General features: G+C 28.9%; 2 protein-coding genes across 9 annotated transcripts; both read left to right on the top strand.

Moving 5' to 3' along the window:
* Positions 1-467: 467 nt before the first annotated feature.
* Positions 468-18144, top strand: LOC115709040 (uncharacterized). Of its 8 annotated transcripts, none has more exons than XM_061112883.1 (10): positions 9834-9996; positions 10129-10218; positions 12809-12878; positions 14768-14848; positions 14932-14997; positions 15124-15527; positions 15641-16056; positions 16144-16294; positions 16383-16939; positions 17713-18144. In XM_061112883.1, exons 7-10 carry the CDS (start codon positions 15752-15754, stop codon positions 17903-17905), a joined length of 1206 nt encoding a protein of 401 aa, XP_060968866.1. In that variant the 5' UTR covers positions 9834-9996; positions 10129-10218; positions 12809-12878; positions 14768-14848; positions 14932-14997; positions 15124-15527; positions 15641-15751; the 3' UTR covers positions 17906-18144. The 8 variants fall into 8 exon arrangements, with proteins under 8 accessions (XP_060968877.1, XP_060968885.1, XP_060968866.1 ...); XM_061112891.1 differs by having other exon boundaries at positions 14763-14848; XM_061112894.1 differs by lacking the exons at positions 9834-9996; positions 10129-10218 and adding an exon at positions 468-747.
* On the top strand, positions 5547-8038 carry LOC133032736 (uncharacterized). Its single transcript, XM_061107013.1, has 4 exons — positions 5547-5665; positions 6564-6752; positions 6858-7304; positions 7469-8038. The coding sequence occupies exons 1-4, from the start codon at positions 5600-5602 to the stop codon at positions 7784-7786; spliced, it is 1020 nt and encodes a 339-aa protein (XP_060962996.1). The 5' UTR covers positions 5547-5599; the 3' UTR covers positions 7787-8038.
* Positions 18145-19721: the final 1577 nt, after the last annotated feature.

Genomic DNA, 19721 nt, shown 5'->3' with positions numbered 1-19721 from the left:
GAAAGAGAACTCACCAATAACACCTTAAGAACTCAGTGAGGAATTATATCAAACACTTTGTAAGCACTAAAACCAACACATATCATCAAATCAAAGAATTAAAGATAAAATTGTTTCAGTCTATTGGAATGGAAATCAACACTACAATGCTTAAACCAATGTTTAAAAAGGCGTTTTTGAGGCGCGTCTAGTGCCTCAAGGCGTGCGCCTGAGAAGAAGTGAGGCGTACACCTCATGTGGTGAGGCGTTGAGTTGAGGCGTGAGGCGTTGAGGCGTAAGAGGCGTGCGCCTCAAATTTTGTGTGTGAAATGGGCTATTTCAGCCCTAAAAAAAGCCCAAATTAGTATTTTAAATTTAGTTTTCTGCTGCCTAATTTAAAAGACTTGAAAATTTTTAAAAAAGCCCAATAAACATTAATAAAAAGAGGAAATTGCATCCTATACCCATTTTGGGTTAACTACTTTCATTTTTACCTTCCTTATCTATCTATTTTATTTATACCTTCATTTATTTGTCACATTCCCAATATACCCTCTCTAATAACCTTCCTCACCAGAACAGTAGCCATTCCTCACCACTTTCATTCCTCACCAGAACAGTAGCCATTCCTCACCACTTTCATTCCTCCATTCAACATCGCCAGCCCCTTCCACCCTACGATTTCAGCCCTCCTCCTTCGTCGCCAGCCCCTTCCACCACCGGCGATTTCGTACCTCTGCATCATCCTTTCTGCAATATCAAAGTTAGGTAAATTTCATTTCCATTGTTGAATCCGATTATCAAAGTTTAATCAAGAAGCTCAGTACTTTAACGATGTTGGATTCTTCTTTGGGTTTACTTTCTTAATGATACTAGAGATTTATGCTCTACTATTTCTGGTGTGATTTTTATTTATTGTCTAAGAATTGTCAATGTAGTAGCTGATACCTTGCTAAATTGCTTTGCATGCTACTTCAGAACATTATGTGGCTGATGCCCGTTATCAATGAATTTTTTAGTCCTCAGTCTTTTGAATGAAGCTATTTCAGATAGCCAAGCTAAGTAACATATCTAATAGATAATACTCATAGATAAAGTATAATTATTACCTGATGCTCTTGTGTGAGAAGAGGATTTTTCTTCTGTAGCTCTTGAAGTAGAGGCAGCAAATGAAAGTCCCAGCGTAAAAATCAGAAACAAAGACTCATAATAATATAGTAGTATATGCTATCTTTTAAGTTTGTGCCTCCTTTCCTCTTACCCCTTCCATTGTTTGATTACTGGTTATAATGTAGTTCAGTAATTATTACTCAAACATTTGATTTTCTTTATCAACCATCCCCTCATTATTATGCCTATCTTCCCTTATTACAGATTTATATTGGTCAAAATTTTCAACTGAAAGTTGTGGTAGAAGAAGACTTAGGCAATATGCAACATTATTCGTTGGGTGTTGTTGTGTCTATATAATGATGGGTTTAGTTTGTGATTGTGATCTCTTAGTTGTAATCTTTAGTCTCTTTTGGTCCCAATATGCAACTTATGCAACTGAAAGTTGTGGTAGAAGAAGACTTAGGCAATATGCAACTTTCAATATTTTTCAATTTTTTTGGTCCCAAGATTTTGGGTATCATTGCCACATTAATGATTAGGTGAGCTATACAAATTCTTATATATGCAAATGTTGTTTTTCTTCTAGATATAAAATTTGATGTGCAACACCTTGCTCTTCCTTTTTGATGCCAATTTTTAGACTACAACTCTTCACTCTCTAATCTCATCATTTCAGGTGTGTGAGAAGTTTTTTATCTTTTATATTCACCTTTTAGTTTAGTTTCTATTCAAGTTTCATCTCTTATAGGAATTTTAATGTTGGTAGAAGCATCTAGTCATTAATGGATGCACTCATGCCTTTTATGTGTTTGATTAAATGCCTCAATAAAATACGTAATGCACATTTAAAATACTATCTATGTTTGATTAAATGATTTTGCGCCATGAGTTCCCCAACTACTTGACAACACTTTAGATCTCAAAAACAAAAGGGAAAAAAATTTACACTATTAGCCATGTCAAATGAAATTCTATCACATAAACTACTAACTAAGCTTATATACTCACATAAATATTATAAATATTTTTCTGCAACTTTTTCAGCTATGCCTTTAAAGAAAGAACAAGGTTTGTCTATATAATGATGGGTTTAGTTTGTGATTGTGATCTCTTAGTTGTAATCTTTAGTCTCTTTGCAATGTGTTGATTTTCTTCTATTTAAAGAACTCCATTATAGTATAGCTTACACAAAATACAAACATCAAGCTGTAATTACAATAAGCTAGTTAGTTAGGTGTGAGAATTTAATGGCAGCTACAATAATTATCTATAGTAGCTAGTGATTATATTAAGTTATTGGATAGTCTCCCAAGTGGATTTTCTGTCTCTATGGAATTTCTCTAAAGCTTCTAACTCGGGTTTTGTAATGGATATATATTTATAGAGAATCACCTTCACTATAAATATAAGTACGTAAAAAGATAAAACAAGAATCACTTTATATATTGAGTCATGAGAATTATTATTAAAAATGAAAAATTGTAAGGAATATATTCGAATAGAGTAGTTGGGTTAGTAGAGAATATCACAAGCTTTGTGAATTATACTTCATTCTTTTGTCTTCTATTTTGAGTGATCCTCATGAGATAATATTAGTAATTGTTTACTCTATTTTGTTGTCAAACTTAAAAAGATAACTTTAAATTATCATAAATATAAACATTATAATAACAAAAGAAGAAACTCACCTTTCAAAAGTAAAAGAGTGTGCAAGAAGAATTTCTAATTTTTTTCATCTGGATTATGCTTCATTCTCATCACAGTTTTGAAATTTGAGATTCTTGTCATTACCATGGCTCCTTTTTATTTGAAATTTTCTCACTTTCTTATATCTTTTTCTATTTGGTAATTTTTGAAAGAGAGAAATATATAATCTCTTTGTAGTGCAAAGTGTGTAAAACTAGGTGGGAGAAATAAAACAGTAAGAAATTAAAAAAATAATTGCAACTGAAATAGTTCAATGCACACTTCCTTTGATCTTATGTTCCATTTCCATGACAAAATTCTTTTATTTTGCTGTTATACATACTTTACTACTTAATTAGTATTATTAATTAAGAGAGAGGCACATGCATATTATAGCTGAATTAATTTGGTCATTACATATTAGAAAAAAAAAAGAGTTAGACAGATCAAAGAATGAGATTAAATAAAACCTTAATTCATAATATATATGTATAAATTTGTTATGAAGAGCTATGTATGACATTATTTGTGTTATTTTGTTTGTGGATTAGGATTTATTGGTTGTAAACTAGCACAGTATGGTTTGTCTTGTACTGCATCAAGAAAGGCCATGTCCCAAACTACTTCTTGTTTGGAAAACTAAACTCTTTTGTCCTACATTTCCACTAAAAACCATCATCTTCATCTTCATCATGTTTTGCACACAAATTGATTAGTTTTCTTAAAAGAGACATTTGATCATTTTGCTGTATTTCATGGAGGTTTGCATATGAGGCTCTACCTTCTCTTAAGTTTATTTTATTTATAAACTAAGAAACCACTGATAATACTGAACCTTTTGGATCTTGATGTGTTGTGCAGTGTTGATACTGGGGTGCAAAAGTTAATTCGTTTGAAATCATGCTACTTATTTCTTATGTATTTATTTTTTGACCTATTATGACAGATAACTCAGATTACTGTGTGTGTTGTGAGGAAGCTATTTCATGCTATCTTGCTTCATAAGAATTTCTAAAGGACCATAATTATACCAATTAGGCTCTGTAAAGAAACTCCCAATATGACCATAATTATTTTATTTGTTTGTTGACTAGTAATGGTTAGTACTAATTTTTCAATCCAGTATTTTATTTTATATCATTAGTAAGTCTCCAAAGAAGACTGTGGTAAAACAACTCAAATTTCAAGATCAATTAACGAGGACAATTTTAAAGTCGTGAAGTCGTTCTATTGCGGCCGTAGCAAGTTAATTTTGTTTTTTTAATTTTGAACCTACAATTAGAGTTTCATGGTAAAAAAATAATTGCTTTTAAACAATAGTATATGCTATTTCTTTTCCAACTTGTTTAGTTGCTTAAAGACTCATAATAATATAGTAGTAGTTCCTTTTACGCTCATTTGTCACGATGATTGAGCACCATCAACAAAATTTTTTATTAAGTTTTCTCTTCTTTTTTTTTTTCAACTTCTCCAACATTGTCACATATTGCTTTGCTTAAAGACATTGATATAACACAAATAACTTTTCAACAAAAGTGTTGGGGAAGTTGCATGGGTGTTGAGCACCACAAGCATAAGCATATATGTTGTTATTGTTATTGCTAGCCTTAAGTATTGTGTTTTGTCTTATTGTTATAGATATGACGAAAGTATCACCTATGAAGAAAGCGCGAAGAGCTTCATCAAGTCGTCATCGTGGTGGAAAAAAAAATGTTGTTTTTCAGGTATATTTTTTTTTTTTATAAATTAAAATTTATTATACTTAATGTATTTTATGTGTTTGAAGAAATATTGATTCTTTTTTTCTTGCTTTGTATATGTGCACTAAAAATTAGATGAATATGCATTAGTAATTATGTACAAAAACATATGTTAATTGCCTTGCCGACTTATTTTGACTTTTATTTTTTGCACTTTATATTTAGTAAGCTGATACATAAACCTTTGAAATTGTTATTGTAATTGGTAGGTGTAGTTTCTAATGTATGTTGTAATTGATGCTAATAGTTCTTTTAAACCTTTTTTTTTCCTTTTTTCTGATCTTAGTTGTTTTTCAATGTTTGCTTTATATGTAGGATGTAGGTCCTGAAAAATTTTCTTCTGATGATTCTCGCATCCATGTTACATGTCATTGGCACGGTTTTAATTGTATAAAAGAGTTTCTAAGCGATTTACAACTACAAAAGTTGAGAGAGTCATGTTTTGGGTATCTTTTTGATTTGGATGAATCTCTCAAACCAGCACAAATGATTATGCACTCTCTCTTACTTCATCAAGAGTGCAATTCTAATGGGAATGAGCTTCAATTAAGTTTTAACAGCAACAAAGTGAAGTTCAGTATTGTTGAGTTTGGCATCATTACAGGGTTGAATTGCAATGAATTTCCCCATTCGATATCATTGAGCACCCAAATCGATTACTCAACAAGTACTTTTCTGGCAATGAATCCATTAGCAGAAAAGAGTTGGCAGAATGTCTTATGAAAACCCGAATTGATGATGATGATGATGTTGTAAAATTGACGAAGGTTTTCATTGTGCAGAATATTTTACAAAGTAAGCGTGGCCAATGTCATGTAGACAATTTTGTTATGAAGTTGGTTGATGATGAACAAATGTTTGAAAAGTATCCTTGGGGTCGTCGTTCTTTCAATGACACAAGCTAATGCCTTTCTACTGTTTTGAATCGCCGAAAAACGGGATATGAGATATGTGGATTCCCGTTAGCTTTTCAAGTTTGGGGCTTTAAAATTCTTCCAAGTTTAGGTTCATCTTTTGCGATTAAGGTTGGAAATAACATTCCTAAAATTTTAAATTGGAAGATGACCAATTTGCAGCGTAACTCACGCTTGAAAACAATTTGGAAAGAAGTTTTCGGAAAAAATAAGGTGTGTATTCTTATATTGTCTATGTTCTTTTTGCAATTATTAATTGTTTTATTTTCAATTTCATGTTTTTTTTTTCATATGATATTAATCTTCTATCTTTGATCTTAAATTACTTATGTTCAATTTCATACATTATTTTGGGGTTTTATGGAAAAATTTTATTTGTTTGTTTGTTGTTTTTTTGGTTTCCCAATTTATAACAACATAAAATAAAGACCCAATTCAAGTTAAAATATCCAATAAAAATCTACACACTTGTTGTTAGTGGTCTAGTACCTCGAAGATTAATTTTGTGGCTTAATTTATCATTTCACAAATTTGTTTAAACTACAAGTTTTTTTTTTAAATAATGAATACAATGAAATTATGTTATATACACCACTTTTGATTTTTTTGATAAAACCCATATCACATCTTATGTCATCAAATGTTTGGGCTCCTTAATTTATATGTGCTCTACTTAGTTGTTACCACTCATTTAATAATGTCACTTTAGCTTAGAATCAGCATAATATGAATGTAATAACTACTTGCTTTATACATAAAATATTTATATTTTTGACTTAGTGCCTTCCTTGACTCCAATTATATGAACAACTAAAAAGAAAAAGAGACACACATGATGTGATTGGGGCCTCTCCTCACTCCCACCATTGACAAAAATGCTCTCCTTTTCCTATTGTGATATAATTTTATGGTGGGCATTGTTAGATTTCATTCTAGTAAGAATTTTGATTGATTGGTTCTTTCCATATTAGGAATCTCACAGAGAGGGAAACAACATAAAGTGACAATATACTTCTGTTTGATTCTTTTTTTTTTCTCTGCTTACTACTACAAGTTGCTACTACTTCATTTTTAGTCATTGAAAAATTTATTCTTATATCGTTGATCATAGATTACTTGTGTTCCTTTGGCTCCTGTGGATGATAATAGAAGTACAACCATTGAGCAAATTGGATTAAATCACGACTCTTCTAGTCCAAGAATGAATGATAGAAGGACAAATTTGCAAAAAGAGATTGAAGTAAATCATCATTCTTCTAGTCTAAAAATGAATAAAGATGAACACACCATTTTGTTAAAGGTATTATTTTTATTTTCTTATTTCATATATTATTATTTTTTAGTCTTTTCATACTATTTACAAATTTATAAAAGATTTTGTGTTTTGCCTCTTATATGTTTGCAGGATTTAATGAAAGAGAGTGCTTCTCTTAAAGCATTAAATGTTGAGATTAGAGAAGAAAATGTCGAAATTAAGAAAGAAAATGCTGAAATCAGAGAAAAAATTACTGAAATAACAAACGAGAATTGTGGATTAAAAGATGAAATAGCTGCCGTGAGAAAACAAGTTGATGTGTTCATGCAATATTTTACAGATCTTCTCGAGTTGAAGACAAGTTTCAAAAATATTGAGAAACTTGTATTATGGTTAGCGGAGAATGGTGGTGCAGAGAAGAGAACTTGTGGAGAAAAAGAGAATGCTAAAGAAAGCAGCGAAGATCTTGTCTTTTTGAATGAAAGTAAAAACACTTTTTCCCGAAGGAATTTTCACGAGTGCACAAATGAATTGAAATCTAGTAATACTGTTTTTAGCGGTCCAGATTGTCATCCTAATGTTGCAGAGATTTTACAGGTAATTTTTTTGAATCTAACTCAATTTGAATATTCTCTTATCAAAGTTTTCTTATATTTTTGCAAGTATGTATAGTATTTACAAAATGACCATATTTCATTATGTTATGTTTTATAATTTTATCTATCAAATAACAATGACATGTATCTTATTTTCATTTGTAGGATTCTAATGTAAAAATTCATCAAATGAAAGAAGGACAACAAGACAAGGAAGCAAATGAGGGATCTAGAAGCATGGATCATGTCAATGATGAAGATAAAGAAGTTGTAGAGGCAAACAAAAGTGGAAAAGCAATAATTGAGAGCGATGATGATATTCCAACCTTCAATCTTTTATCTCAATCATTTTCGGAAAATGAAAATGAGCCGTTGTGTGAAACATTGAAGGTGTTACGTAGTAAAAGAAAGAGGAAGACAACCTTAAGCCGCTATCTTATTTCTCCATTTGAGCCATTGAATAAACCAAAGGGCGCAAGATAACGTGATCACTAAAGACTCAACATTCAACAAGTATCAATTTTTTGATACTTCATATGTGTTTTTTCTAGTTATTCTAAAACAAAAGTACAACTTCTTAGTTTTAACCCATTTTATAGTTTCTTAATATTAGTTTCCTTTTTTTGTTATATACTTAAGGAATGCTTTTGGAATAGGTACTTGATTGAATGACATTCAAGGTTTACTAAAACCAATTGAGTAATACAAGATAGCAATTTTGCAAAAAATTATTAATTTTTATTTTGAATGCTTTAATATAATTTATTTTCTAAGAGTCATTGTCTAAACAAATTCTTTGTTGTTAAATGACACAATTTTTAGATTGCTTTTTGTATTTTTTTTTTTTTTGCAATTAAATTAAAATTTAATTATTATATTTTGGTAAACTTAGTGCCTCATTTTAATTTTATTGTTCAATTTCATTTTCCCCACTTTCTTTGTATCCATTATAATAAGTTTGATCCTATCAAACTTAATTTTATAGTTCTATTTATGGGTGTGGATTCATAATGTTTACCTTTTAGAAGCGAATTGGTGGAATTACTAAAAAAAATTAAAAAATCAAATAGATTTGAATCAATTTCTCTCAATTAAATATTACATTATCTCAAGGTATTTTTTTTTTTGTCAAAGCATCATTTTATTTTTTTGGCTTGCTACGCTCTTTGGGCAACTTCAGACTAAAGACTGGTTCTTGAAGTATAAAATTTGTCTTGATAAAAATTGTATGATGTGTGGTTCTGCTAATGAATCAATATCTCATTTGTTCCTTAATTATTATCTAACTAATTGGTGCATTTGTGAGATCGAGAAAAATACATTATACTATAGGATTGCCTTATTAGCATTACTAAGAAATTCAGCAAGTTAATGTTTGCTTGAAATTATGGTAAACATGTCTTTTTAGGTAAATTTAGTGACTTAAATAAGGTAATTCAAAATGTATTTATCATTAAAATGGTAAATCCCCATTCTAAAGTAAGGTAAACAACATGCTTAAGTAAATTAAGTGCATAAGGGAAAGTAATTCAAAAATATAATTTATCATTAATATGGTGACCTACTATTCTAAAATTAGATAAATAACATATTGTTCACCTTAAGTTTTTCTTTTTCTTTTTTTTTGTTTTGTGAAATTATTTCATTTTAATTTTTTTTTTTTGAAAATTAGCTTAAATTTCAAAATTTTCATTTTAAGTTTTTATTTAATCAACTTAAGTTCTTATTATTATTTTTTGGTAAACTTGGTGCTTTAATTTATCATTAAAATAGTAAATCACTATCTTAAATTACGGTAAACATGTCATTTTAGGTAAACTTAATTCCTTAAATAAAATAATCTAAAACATAATTTATCATTAAAATGGTAAACCTCCATCCTAAACTGTATTTTTTTGGACTCATTATTATCTTTTTCAATGATATTGGTGTTCATATCTATATTAGTTAACATTTATTTCTATTCCCAATCTAATATTTTATTATGATTTTTGTTCTTTATTAGTGTTGTTACATAATTAATACATTATAATAATATAATTTTTTTCACTTCTTCTACTATTTTGATTAAATATAAGAAAAAGTTTATGCATGATTTGATGATAAGCTTAGACTTTGTTAAGACTTAAAGTGTAGGTAAAATATCTCTCTTTCGGTCATTTATGTTACAACGACAAAATATTTTTAAATTTAATTTTATTTATACTTACAAATTCATATTTTAAAAATAATAATATTACTTAAAAATTCAATAAAAATATAAAATTAAATTTAAATTTATTTTAGAAAATTAAACTGAAAAAATATTTTATTTTTTTCAATCAACTTAAGTTTTTATTATTTACTATTTATTTTATATGTTGAAAAAAAAAAGAAATTAAAAAGAGATAGAATCCCAATAATATATATAAATTTTTTCTAGTCTTTTATTTTTTTTTTTTGGACAACAAATGTAGTTTAAAAATCAATTATTTGATAAATAGGAGCCAATTTAGTAATTAAGCAAAATATTTGACAAAAAAAAAAAAAAAACTTTAGTTGTTTTTGATGAAATGCCTTACCCTATCATATTCCCTTTGCCTCTTCCTTAAACCCACATCACAACCAGCCAAGTTAATGATTTCCTCTATATTCATTTTTCCTTCAACTCCTAGTAGCTACTCTTTCATTTCTCACTCATCAACACCAGCCATGTAAGTTTATAATATGAAAACTTTCAATATTTTTCAATTTTTTTGGTCCCAAGATTTTGGGTATCATTGCCACATTAATGATTAGGTGAGCTATACAAATTCTTATATATGCAAATGTTGTTTTTCTTCTAGATATAAAATTTGATGTGCAATACCTTGCTCTTCCTTTTTGATGCCAATTTTTAGACTACAACTCTTCACTCTCTAATCTCATCATTTCAGGTGTGTGAGAAGTTTTTTATCTTTTATATTCACCTTTTTGTTTAGTTTCTATTCAAGTTTCATCTCTTATAGGAATTTTAATGTTGGTAGAAGCATCTAGTCATTAATGGATGCACTCATGCCTTTTATGTGTTTGATTAAATGCCTCAATAAAATACGTAATGCACATTTAAAATACTATCTATGTTTGATTAAATGATTTTGCGCCATGAGTTCCCCAACTACTTGACAACACTTTAGATCTCAAAAACAAAAAGGAAAAAAATTTACACTATTAACCATGTCAAATGAAATTCTATCACATAAACTACTAACTAAGCTTATATACTCACATAAATATTATAAATATTTTTCTGCAACTTTTTCAGCTATGCCTTTAAAGAAAGAACAAGGTTTGTCTATATAATGATGGGTTTAGTTTGTGATTGTGATCTCTTAGTTGTAATCTTTAGTCTCTTTGCAATGTGTTGATTTTCTTCTATTTAAAGAACTCCATTATAGTATAGCTTACACAAAATACAAACATCAAGCTGTAATTACAATAAGCTAGTTAGTTAGGTGTGAGAATTTAATGGCAGCTACAATAATTATCTATAGTAGCTAGTGATTATATTAAGTTATTGGATAGTCTCCCAAGTGGATTTTCTGTCTCTATGGAATTTCTCTAAAGCTTCTAACTCTGGGTTTTGTAATGGATATATATTTATAGAGAATCACCTTCACTATAAATATAAGTACAGAAAAAGATAAAATAAGAATCACTTTATATATTGAGTCATGAGAATTATTATTAAAAATGAAAAATTGTAAGGAATATATTCAGAATAGAGTAGTTGGGTTAGTAGAGAATATCACAGTTTGTGAATTATACTTCATTCTTTTGTCTTCTATTTTGAGTGATCCTCATGAGATAATATTAGTAATTGTTTACTCTATTTTGTTGTCAAACTTAAAAAGATAACTTTAAATTATCATAAATATAAACATTATAATAACAAAAGAAGAAACTCACCTTTCAAAAGTAAAAGAGTGTGCAAGAAGAATTTCTAATTTTTTTCATCTGGATTATGCTTCATTCTCATCACAAGCTTTGAAATTTGAGATTCTTGTCATTACCATGGCTCCTTTTTATTTGAAATTTTCTCACTTTCTTATATCTTTTTCTATTTGGTAATTTTTGAAAGAGAGAAATATATAATCTCTTTGTAGTGCAAAGTGTGTAAAACTAGGTGGGAGAAATAAAACAGTAAGAAATTAAAAAAATAATTGCAACTGAAATAGTTCAATGCACACTTCCTTTGATCTTATGTTCCATTTCCATGACAAAATTCTTTTATTTTGCTGTTATACATACTTTACTACTTAATTAGTATTATTAATTAAGAGAGAGGCACATGCATATTATAGCTGAATTAATTTGGTCATTACATATTAGAAAAAAAAAAGAGTTAGACAGATCAAAGAATGAGATTAAATAAAACCTTAATTCATAATATATATGTATAAATTTGTTATGAAGAGCTATGTATGACATTATTTGTGTTATTTTGTTTGTGGATTAGGATTTATTGGTTGTAAACTAGCACAGTATGGTTTGTCTTGTACTGCATCAAGAAAGGCCATGTCCCAAACTACTTCTTGTTTGGAAAACTAAACTCTTTTGTCCTACATTTCCACTAAAAACCATCATCTTCATCTTATCCATTACTCTACCCAAAAACACCTCTTAAATTATTTGTGCTGAAAAATAACTTGAATAATCTTGTGCTGAGAAATAAGACTTCAAGTGATGAAGAATCAATGATCTCAATTATTTGGTTGTAAACTTTATACACTGCAAATTCTGGGTTTACCAAAATTTCCACAATGAGGAATAAGCTCAAGTCTCCAGTCTCCAACCCGTCAAAATATTTTTCCTGCAACCAAAACAATTTTCTCAGTAAGCATAACTAGAAGACTAGTTGGGGAGCTCACTTTCAGTTAAATATGAATTTATATAATTCAATCATATTAATATTATTTGTTGCTCCACAAAAATAAATCATAATAAAACAGAGACCAAGATCAAGACCATACTGAGACCAAGATCAAGATAGCATCATGACTCTCTTTCAGTAGTAAAGAAAAAAAAAACTAAAATAGCACCACATGAAAAAACTAAAACATACGTTTAGCAAAAATAAAAAAAAAATAATAAAAAAAAAACTTACAAGACCAAAGTTTGACAACAATGTTCGGTTTCAAATTACCGCATAAACTTGGCTATGTATAATCTTACATATTACATATTAATGATTCTTGTTTTAACAATATATACCCGCTTAAAAATTAATTTTGACAAAAATTTATATTACTAAACAAATTGCATACATTACAGAATAGGCACCCATTTACAGTTGCATACATTTAAAACAGAACACATTAGTTGTTGTAATGATGAAAAAACTTTTGTGTATAAGGTACCAAATGTACATAACAATTAGATGTACCTAATACTAATACATAATTTGATATGTATTTGAAAAACTATATTGTAAATTTATATATATATTATGCAATTAATTAATGCTCACGATGTATACCTGTTTAGAGTATTGGAGACAACTTGTCAAGGAAATGATAGAGGAAGCCAATTCTCTAAGGTGGTCACCAAGTTGAAGGTACTTTCCCCATGGGTAATAAAGCCCAAATTTTCCATGCCAAGGTTCCCATTTTGCAAAATTTGTCTGTAGTAACATGAAAATTATATATTAATTATTAAATTAAGTTGGAGTCATATGAATACATAGCATAAGTAGTATAAATAAATATACCAATTGTTCATCTTTGGTTTTGGAGTTCAACACTAATTTACAATTACTGGATAAGGTAAACAACATGCCTTAAATAAGGTAAACAATGATTACTACCTTAAAATAAGTTCAACGACATGGCTTATTAGATAAACAACGTGCTTAAAGTACGGTAAACGACATGCGTTATTTAGGCACGTTGTTTACCTAAATTAAGGCATGTTGTTTACCTAAAAAGTCATCTAATTAGGTAAGCAACGTGCCTTAAAATAAAGTAAAAAAATATGTTTCTTTAGGTAAACAACAATTATATGACATATCTATTTGAATGAAAAAGTCTAATGTTATGCTGTTATGACCATTTTTGGTATGAGATCTGAGGGCTTTCTTTGACTATTCATATCCTCTTAATTCAATATCTTATAATGCTCTATTGTTGAAATTTTCTTCATTCATTTTGCTTTGTAAATTACCAAATATTATTTTTTCTGCATGATGGTGACAATATTACGCATTGAGTCACTGTTTGGTTTTTTGTTAGATGAATTTTGCTTCATTTAATTTGTTTCTAATTAATTGCATGTTATTCTCCTCTCTTATAATAAAATTGTTGGATGCATTTTGCTTCATTCAAATCAAGCATGGGCAATGACAACACTGTATTTTTTGTGAAGCTTTGTTTAATATAAGTAGACAGAATATAGTTATTCCGTGTTGGTTTTGTATTTGATATCCTAGTCAGCTTCTTGTCATCTCAGGTTAGCCAATTAGGTGTCATTGACTGTTACGACAGTTGCAACAAACACTTGGCTACTTCCTCTTGTTGCTAACATCATAGGAGGATGTAGTAGCCATCCTTGTGAGTTTTTACGTTGGCCCTCAAAAAAGTATTGAACAACGAAAAATCGGTTGTTGTGTTTTTGTTTTAGCTTTGTTACATATTTTCTGCTTTAACCATCTACAGTAAATTTTATTACAACTATGTGATGTAGCAGGTTTAAAATATGTAGGATGATACATGTACCAACAAAGATTATCACACTTTGTGGTGGTGCTAGACAAAGATTGGTGCTATTTTGAATGTCTGTTTGCTTTTGGTGTTGGTTATAATGGTGGTGTTTAAACCCTGAATGTTTTGATTGACTTTTAAAGAATTTTCAATGTCCTTGAAATTTTTCTTCCAAGTGGCAATTTATTGTTATGATTATCTCTTACATCTCTTATTACAGGTACATATTTCTCTTGTCTTACAGTGGCAATAATGGATGCATATTTAGTATTTTGCTTTATTCAAATATCATTAAACAGACTATGGCAACATCTGTGTATTAGTTAAAGCCTAAATTAAGGCATGTTGTTTACCTTTCTTAAAGGAATGATGTTTACCTAAAAAGTCATCCAATTAGGTAAGCAAAGTGCCTTAAAATAAGGTAAAAAAACATGTTTCTTTAGGTAAACAACAATTGAAAAACTAGCTAGATACAAACAATGACATAGGAACAAACAATATGAACTATTTCAACAACAATTGAAAAAATTGAAGCTTTCTGACCTTTAGGCCAGTCAGCCAAAATTGAAATATTAATTTTGAATTTTAAGACTTTTGCGTGTGTAGAAGTAATATTATTTTTGTTGAGTTTTTGTGGTTATTAGATGGATTATTTGCCATATGAAGTTGTAGTACACTTCACTACTTACGAAACTTACATGAAATATAATTTTTTGTGACATGGTTGTATTTTGTCGTTCAAGTGCAGGGTATGGCGAGAAAATATAACAGGAAGTACAAAAAAAGAAAATCATCAACACCTTATCAAAAGGGACTGACTTTTTCCAAGGTAATAAAATTGGACACCTTATCAAAAATTGTGCAACTAAATTTTATAGGATTTTCTTTGTCTCTAATAAAAATTTAGTATAGGTTATGCCAAAGGGTGCTGCTAAAAATACAACATTTAGTACCAATGAAGAAGGTGTTTTTTATAAGGTGTGTTTTAATTTGTCTGAACATTAAATTTGATCTTTAATTTTGTTTTTCTTGTTTATTTATTGTTTTCTTCATAAATATTTTAACATTTTTATATATTTATCTTCCCTCTTATATCTTTAACAGGAAATTACTGAGAATATAAAGGAAGTCGCTGATAATAGAAAAGAGCTTTCTGAGAATAGAAAGGAGCTTTCTGAGAATAGGAAGGAGCTTTCTGAGAACAAGATAGAGTATTCTGAGCGTAGGAAAGAAATTTCTATTCTTGGAAAAAAATTAGATGAGATTCGTGAAAATATTAATGATCTCGTTGGAATGAAAGATGATGCCAAACGTGTCGAAGATCTTCTCCGAGCATTGTGTAATCAACGAGAGAAGGATATAGAAAGAACTAAAGTGGAAGAGAAAAAATTGGCTGCACAAAAGGACTTGGAGGAGTGCATCAATGATTTAAAATCCGGGAGAATCGTTCTTAGCAAAATTCGCATTGTGTTGCTCCTTCTCCATCAATTTTAAAAGCTGTCATACAAGTATAAACTATTAATTTTCATTTACCTTTATGCATCTTTTATGTGTTTTCAATTTTTTTTTTCTATTTTCTTTTTTTAATGATATATGACTAACATAAATTTTACCTATGTAGGATGACAATAAATTCTTTTATCAAAAGCGACCGAAAATTTCCAAGAGAAAAAGATCTAATGAAGATAAAAAAGTACAAAAGTCGTATTTTTCGGTAGCGAGCAAGGAGGACATGACTTCCGTCTATCATTCTTCAAGTGCAGAAATTCCACCAACAATTATTGCTTCACCACCTTCGTTTTCAACACTTGTTGAAACAACTGTAATCAAAGGAAATGATATACATCCCAATCGTGATCCTCCAGTCGACTCCCATCCAAATTATGTTGATATTTCTCCAACATTTTTGACACCAGAAAAGAAGATAAATTGTTTCTCAGGCAACTTTCCATTTGATAGTGATTTTGAAGCTATGCCTTCAAAGGAAGTAGCTGATGCTTTCTTAGAGTGGTATTCAAAAGGCATGAACATGAAACGGTAAATTGTTTGCGTATTTATTATATGTATATATTTTTAGTTCATTTTTTTTTTTAAAAAAACTAATTGCAATTGTTTTCTTTTTAGCAAGAATTCTCCATCTTCTCCTCCATTTGTTGGAAAAAATGACATTATCACTTTTCAAAGTGGAAAGAAGTTCAAATTGGGTACAACACGTGTTACAAGGAAGAGGTGGTTCTTCGATATATATGATGCTAAAGGTCTTTTATCAGATGAAGTAAGTGTTATTTATAATTGTTTTATCTTTCTAAATCGATGGGTTATGTTTAAATCTTGTTGGTTACTATTTTTTTTTCCTTTTTCAGCATGTTGATACATCTCTGTATTATTTGCGAAAGAAAGCATTATACCATAGATGTTGCCCTTCATTTTTGAAATGCACTACAACAAGTTGTCTTTTTGATTTCTACATGGGTCAAGTTTGTAGGGATGTTAGTTCATTGGATGAAATTCATTTAAGGAAGATATTTTCAGATATAAAAAAGTTTGACCAAGGTGAGATTATGAAGCATCCGTGCCATTCAATAAAAATCTTGATTAATATGATTAAAGGAGATTGTATAGAGTTTTCGAAGCCATGGGTGGATCTTAATCATGTTTTTATGCCATTGTGTCTTCAAGGAGGTATTTCTTTAGCTCATTGGTTCCTAGGTGTTTTAGGAATAGATGAAAGAATTATCTATATCTATGACTCATTTTATAAGGCCAATGATGAAGCTATAAAAAATTATGTGAGAAACTACTGCAAAGTTCTTCCATTCATTCTTGAGCATTTGGGATTTCATCAAAAACGTAAACAATACGCTGTTGGTCATGAAGAATTCAAGTTAGTTTGGATTGATGCTCCTCACCAAGGAAACCAGTAAGTTGTGATATTAAAAGCTTGTTGCTTTCTTTATATATTAGAAAATAAGCTTTATGTTGCTGCTTATTTTTTTGATAACAAAGCTTCTTGTTGTTGTGCTGATTCTCTCATCATTTGCTCTATTTTGATATGATCTTGTAATTACTTGACAATCTGCCGTTGAAATTTTTATTAAACAATTGACATGTTGTTAAAATGTATAAGTATGCTATGTTTTAAAATTTAAAGTTCTTTGCATTCTCTTGTTCATTGACTCAAATTTGATAAAAGACTTTACTTGAGACTTGGATGCGTTGTCTTTTTCATAAGAGTTATATTTGTTTGTTAGTTTGTTGTATCTAACAGCATCTCTAACTCACATTTTTTAAATTTTTTAGGCTATATTAAGGACTTTTAAATTTAATTCGATCTAATCAAATTTGATTCATTGACATATTAAATGCATTACAATTCATGTTGTAGATGAAATATATGTGTATGTGTATAATTTGTTTACTTTTGTTTTGCCTTGGATAATTTTTTTACTGTTATTTAAGTTTGTATTATATGATATTAAACATAGAGAAAACCTAAGTTTCCTACAATATTAAGATCTCGAATAATGACTAATTAGTTAAAAAATAAAAGTAAATGAGATATTTATTTGAATACAACAGAAAATAAAATTAGATTCATAGTGATAAGATGAGCTTTTCATATCTCATGACGTTTATGTTGCATTTATTAATCCACTATTAAAATTACTGACTATGTTGTTCGTATTTTTTCAGAACTGATTGTGGCGTTTACCTCATCAAATTTGTTGAATTATTGATGATGGGGGAGTCTCACTTCCGTATTAGCCAAAACAATGTTGAAGACATGAGAAGAAAAATGGCCATAGAATTTTGGGACCATGCATGCATCAAATTGATTGATGATTGTAAAACTCCATCAGTTCAAATATGCAAATATGATCAGTGAGAGTGTTTCCAGATGGTTCATTTTCGTGTTGGTTTAGTGAAAATTATCTAATGAACGTATTTCAATTTCTAGTTTCAAACCGATTAGTTGTTTGAGTTGTTGGACAGATGTAAATTTTCTATTTCTAGTTTTAAACAAGCATGGTTAGTTTTGTCTGTTAGTTTTGTTTACCTTTTTTAAGGAATAATGTTTGTCTAGAAAGATTTCTAATATTAGATAAGTAACATGCCTTAAAATAATTTACACTCCAATGATATGTTGACATCAAAGATAAAACAGAACAATTCGTATCACATGATTATGACAGAACTCACAACACAGCCAAACATAACTTAATTACATTATAAATTAATGCTAAAACTCTCATTTGAATTCTAAATCAAAGGTCAACAACATGCTTTATTAGATACACAAGGTGCCTAAAGTACAGTAAACAACATGCTTTATTAGATACACAACGTGCCTAAAGTATAGTAAACAACATGTCTTATATAGACACGCTGTTTTACCCAAATTAAGGCATGTTGCTCACCTTTTCATTATATGAATATTTCACAAATAATAATTTATTCAAAATTTTAAACAACGTGCCTTAAAATAAGGTAAACAATATTTCATTAGATAAACAACGTGTGTTAATTTAGGTAAACAACGTGCGTTAAAATAAGGTAAACAATATTTCAATAGATAAACAACATATGTTAATTTTGGCAAACAACGTGCTTTAAAATAAGGTAAACAACGTGCCTTAAAATAAGGTAAACAACGTGTCTTAAAATAAGGTAAGCAACATGTGTTAATTTAGGTAAACAACATGCCTTATTTAGACACACTGTTTACCTAAATTAAGGCATGATGTTTACCTTTTTATTATTTGAATATTGCATAAAAATATTAAAATTTCTTCTATTTACCTATAATAAATAGGTTTTTTAAAATCTTAATTTTAAATAGCTTAACGTTTATGAAAAAATCAATAAATACATAAAGATTAAAATAAATATATGTATATGAGTTGTTAGTAAAAAAATCATGATATTTTATAAAGTGTTAGGACGATTAGTGAATATTACAGAAGATAAAGCCAAAATATATGCATATTGTTAAAAGAAAAAGCCTAATAAACCCTTTAGAAAGAAATGGATAAGAAAAAATACAAAAAAACTTTCCAAATATCATTTATTTTGTTTGAGAAAGAAAAGTATAATAATAAGTTTTAAACACTATTTTTTTTTTTAAAAAAAAAAATCTTTGTTTCTTGGCACTTTGATGTTCATAATCATTACATTATAAACAATTTGCAATCTCATTTAATATAACAAATAATAAGTTATTCAAAATTTTAAACAACATGCCTTAAAATAAGGTAAACAATATTTCATTAGATAAACAACATGTGTTAATTTAGGTAAACAAAATGCTTCAAAATAAGGTAAACAACGTGTCTTAAAATAAGGTCAATAGCGTGCCTTAAAATAAGGTAAACAACAACGTGCCTAAAGTACGGTAAACAACATGCCTTATTTAGACACGCTGTTTACCTAAATTAAGGCATGTTGTTTACCTTTTTTATTATTTGAATATTGCACAATAATAAGGTAGACAACGTGCTTTAAAATAAGGTAAACAACGTGTCTTAAAATAAGGTAAACAACGTGCCTTAAAAAAGGTAAACAACATGCCTTATTTAGACACGCTGTTTACCTAAATTAAGGCATGATGTTTACCTTTTTATTATTTGAATATCGCACAAAAATATTAAAATTTAAACTATTTACCTAAATTAAGAATTTCGTGTGAGAAGTGAAGGAAAGAG

Source organism: Cannabis sativa, chromosome 1 (genome assembly GCF_029168945.1).
Source record: "Cannabis sativa cultivar Pink pepper isolate KNU-18-1 chromosome 1, ASM2916894v1, whole genome shotgun sequence".
Taxonomy (NCBI): Eukaryota; Viridiplantae; Streptophyta; class Magnoliopsida; order Rosales; family Cannabaceae; genus Cannabis; species Cannabis sativa.
Note: the sequence above shows the minus strand (reverse complement) of the source record. Positions and strands in the feature narration are given on the sequence as shown.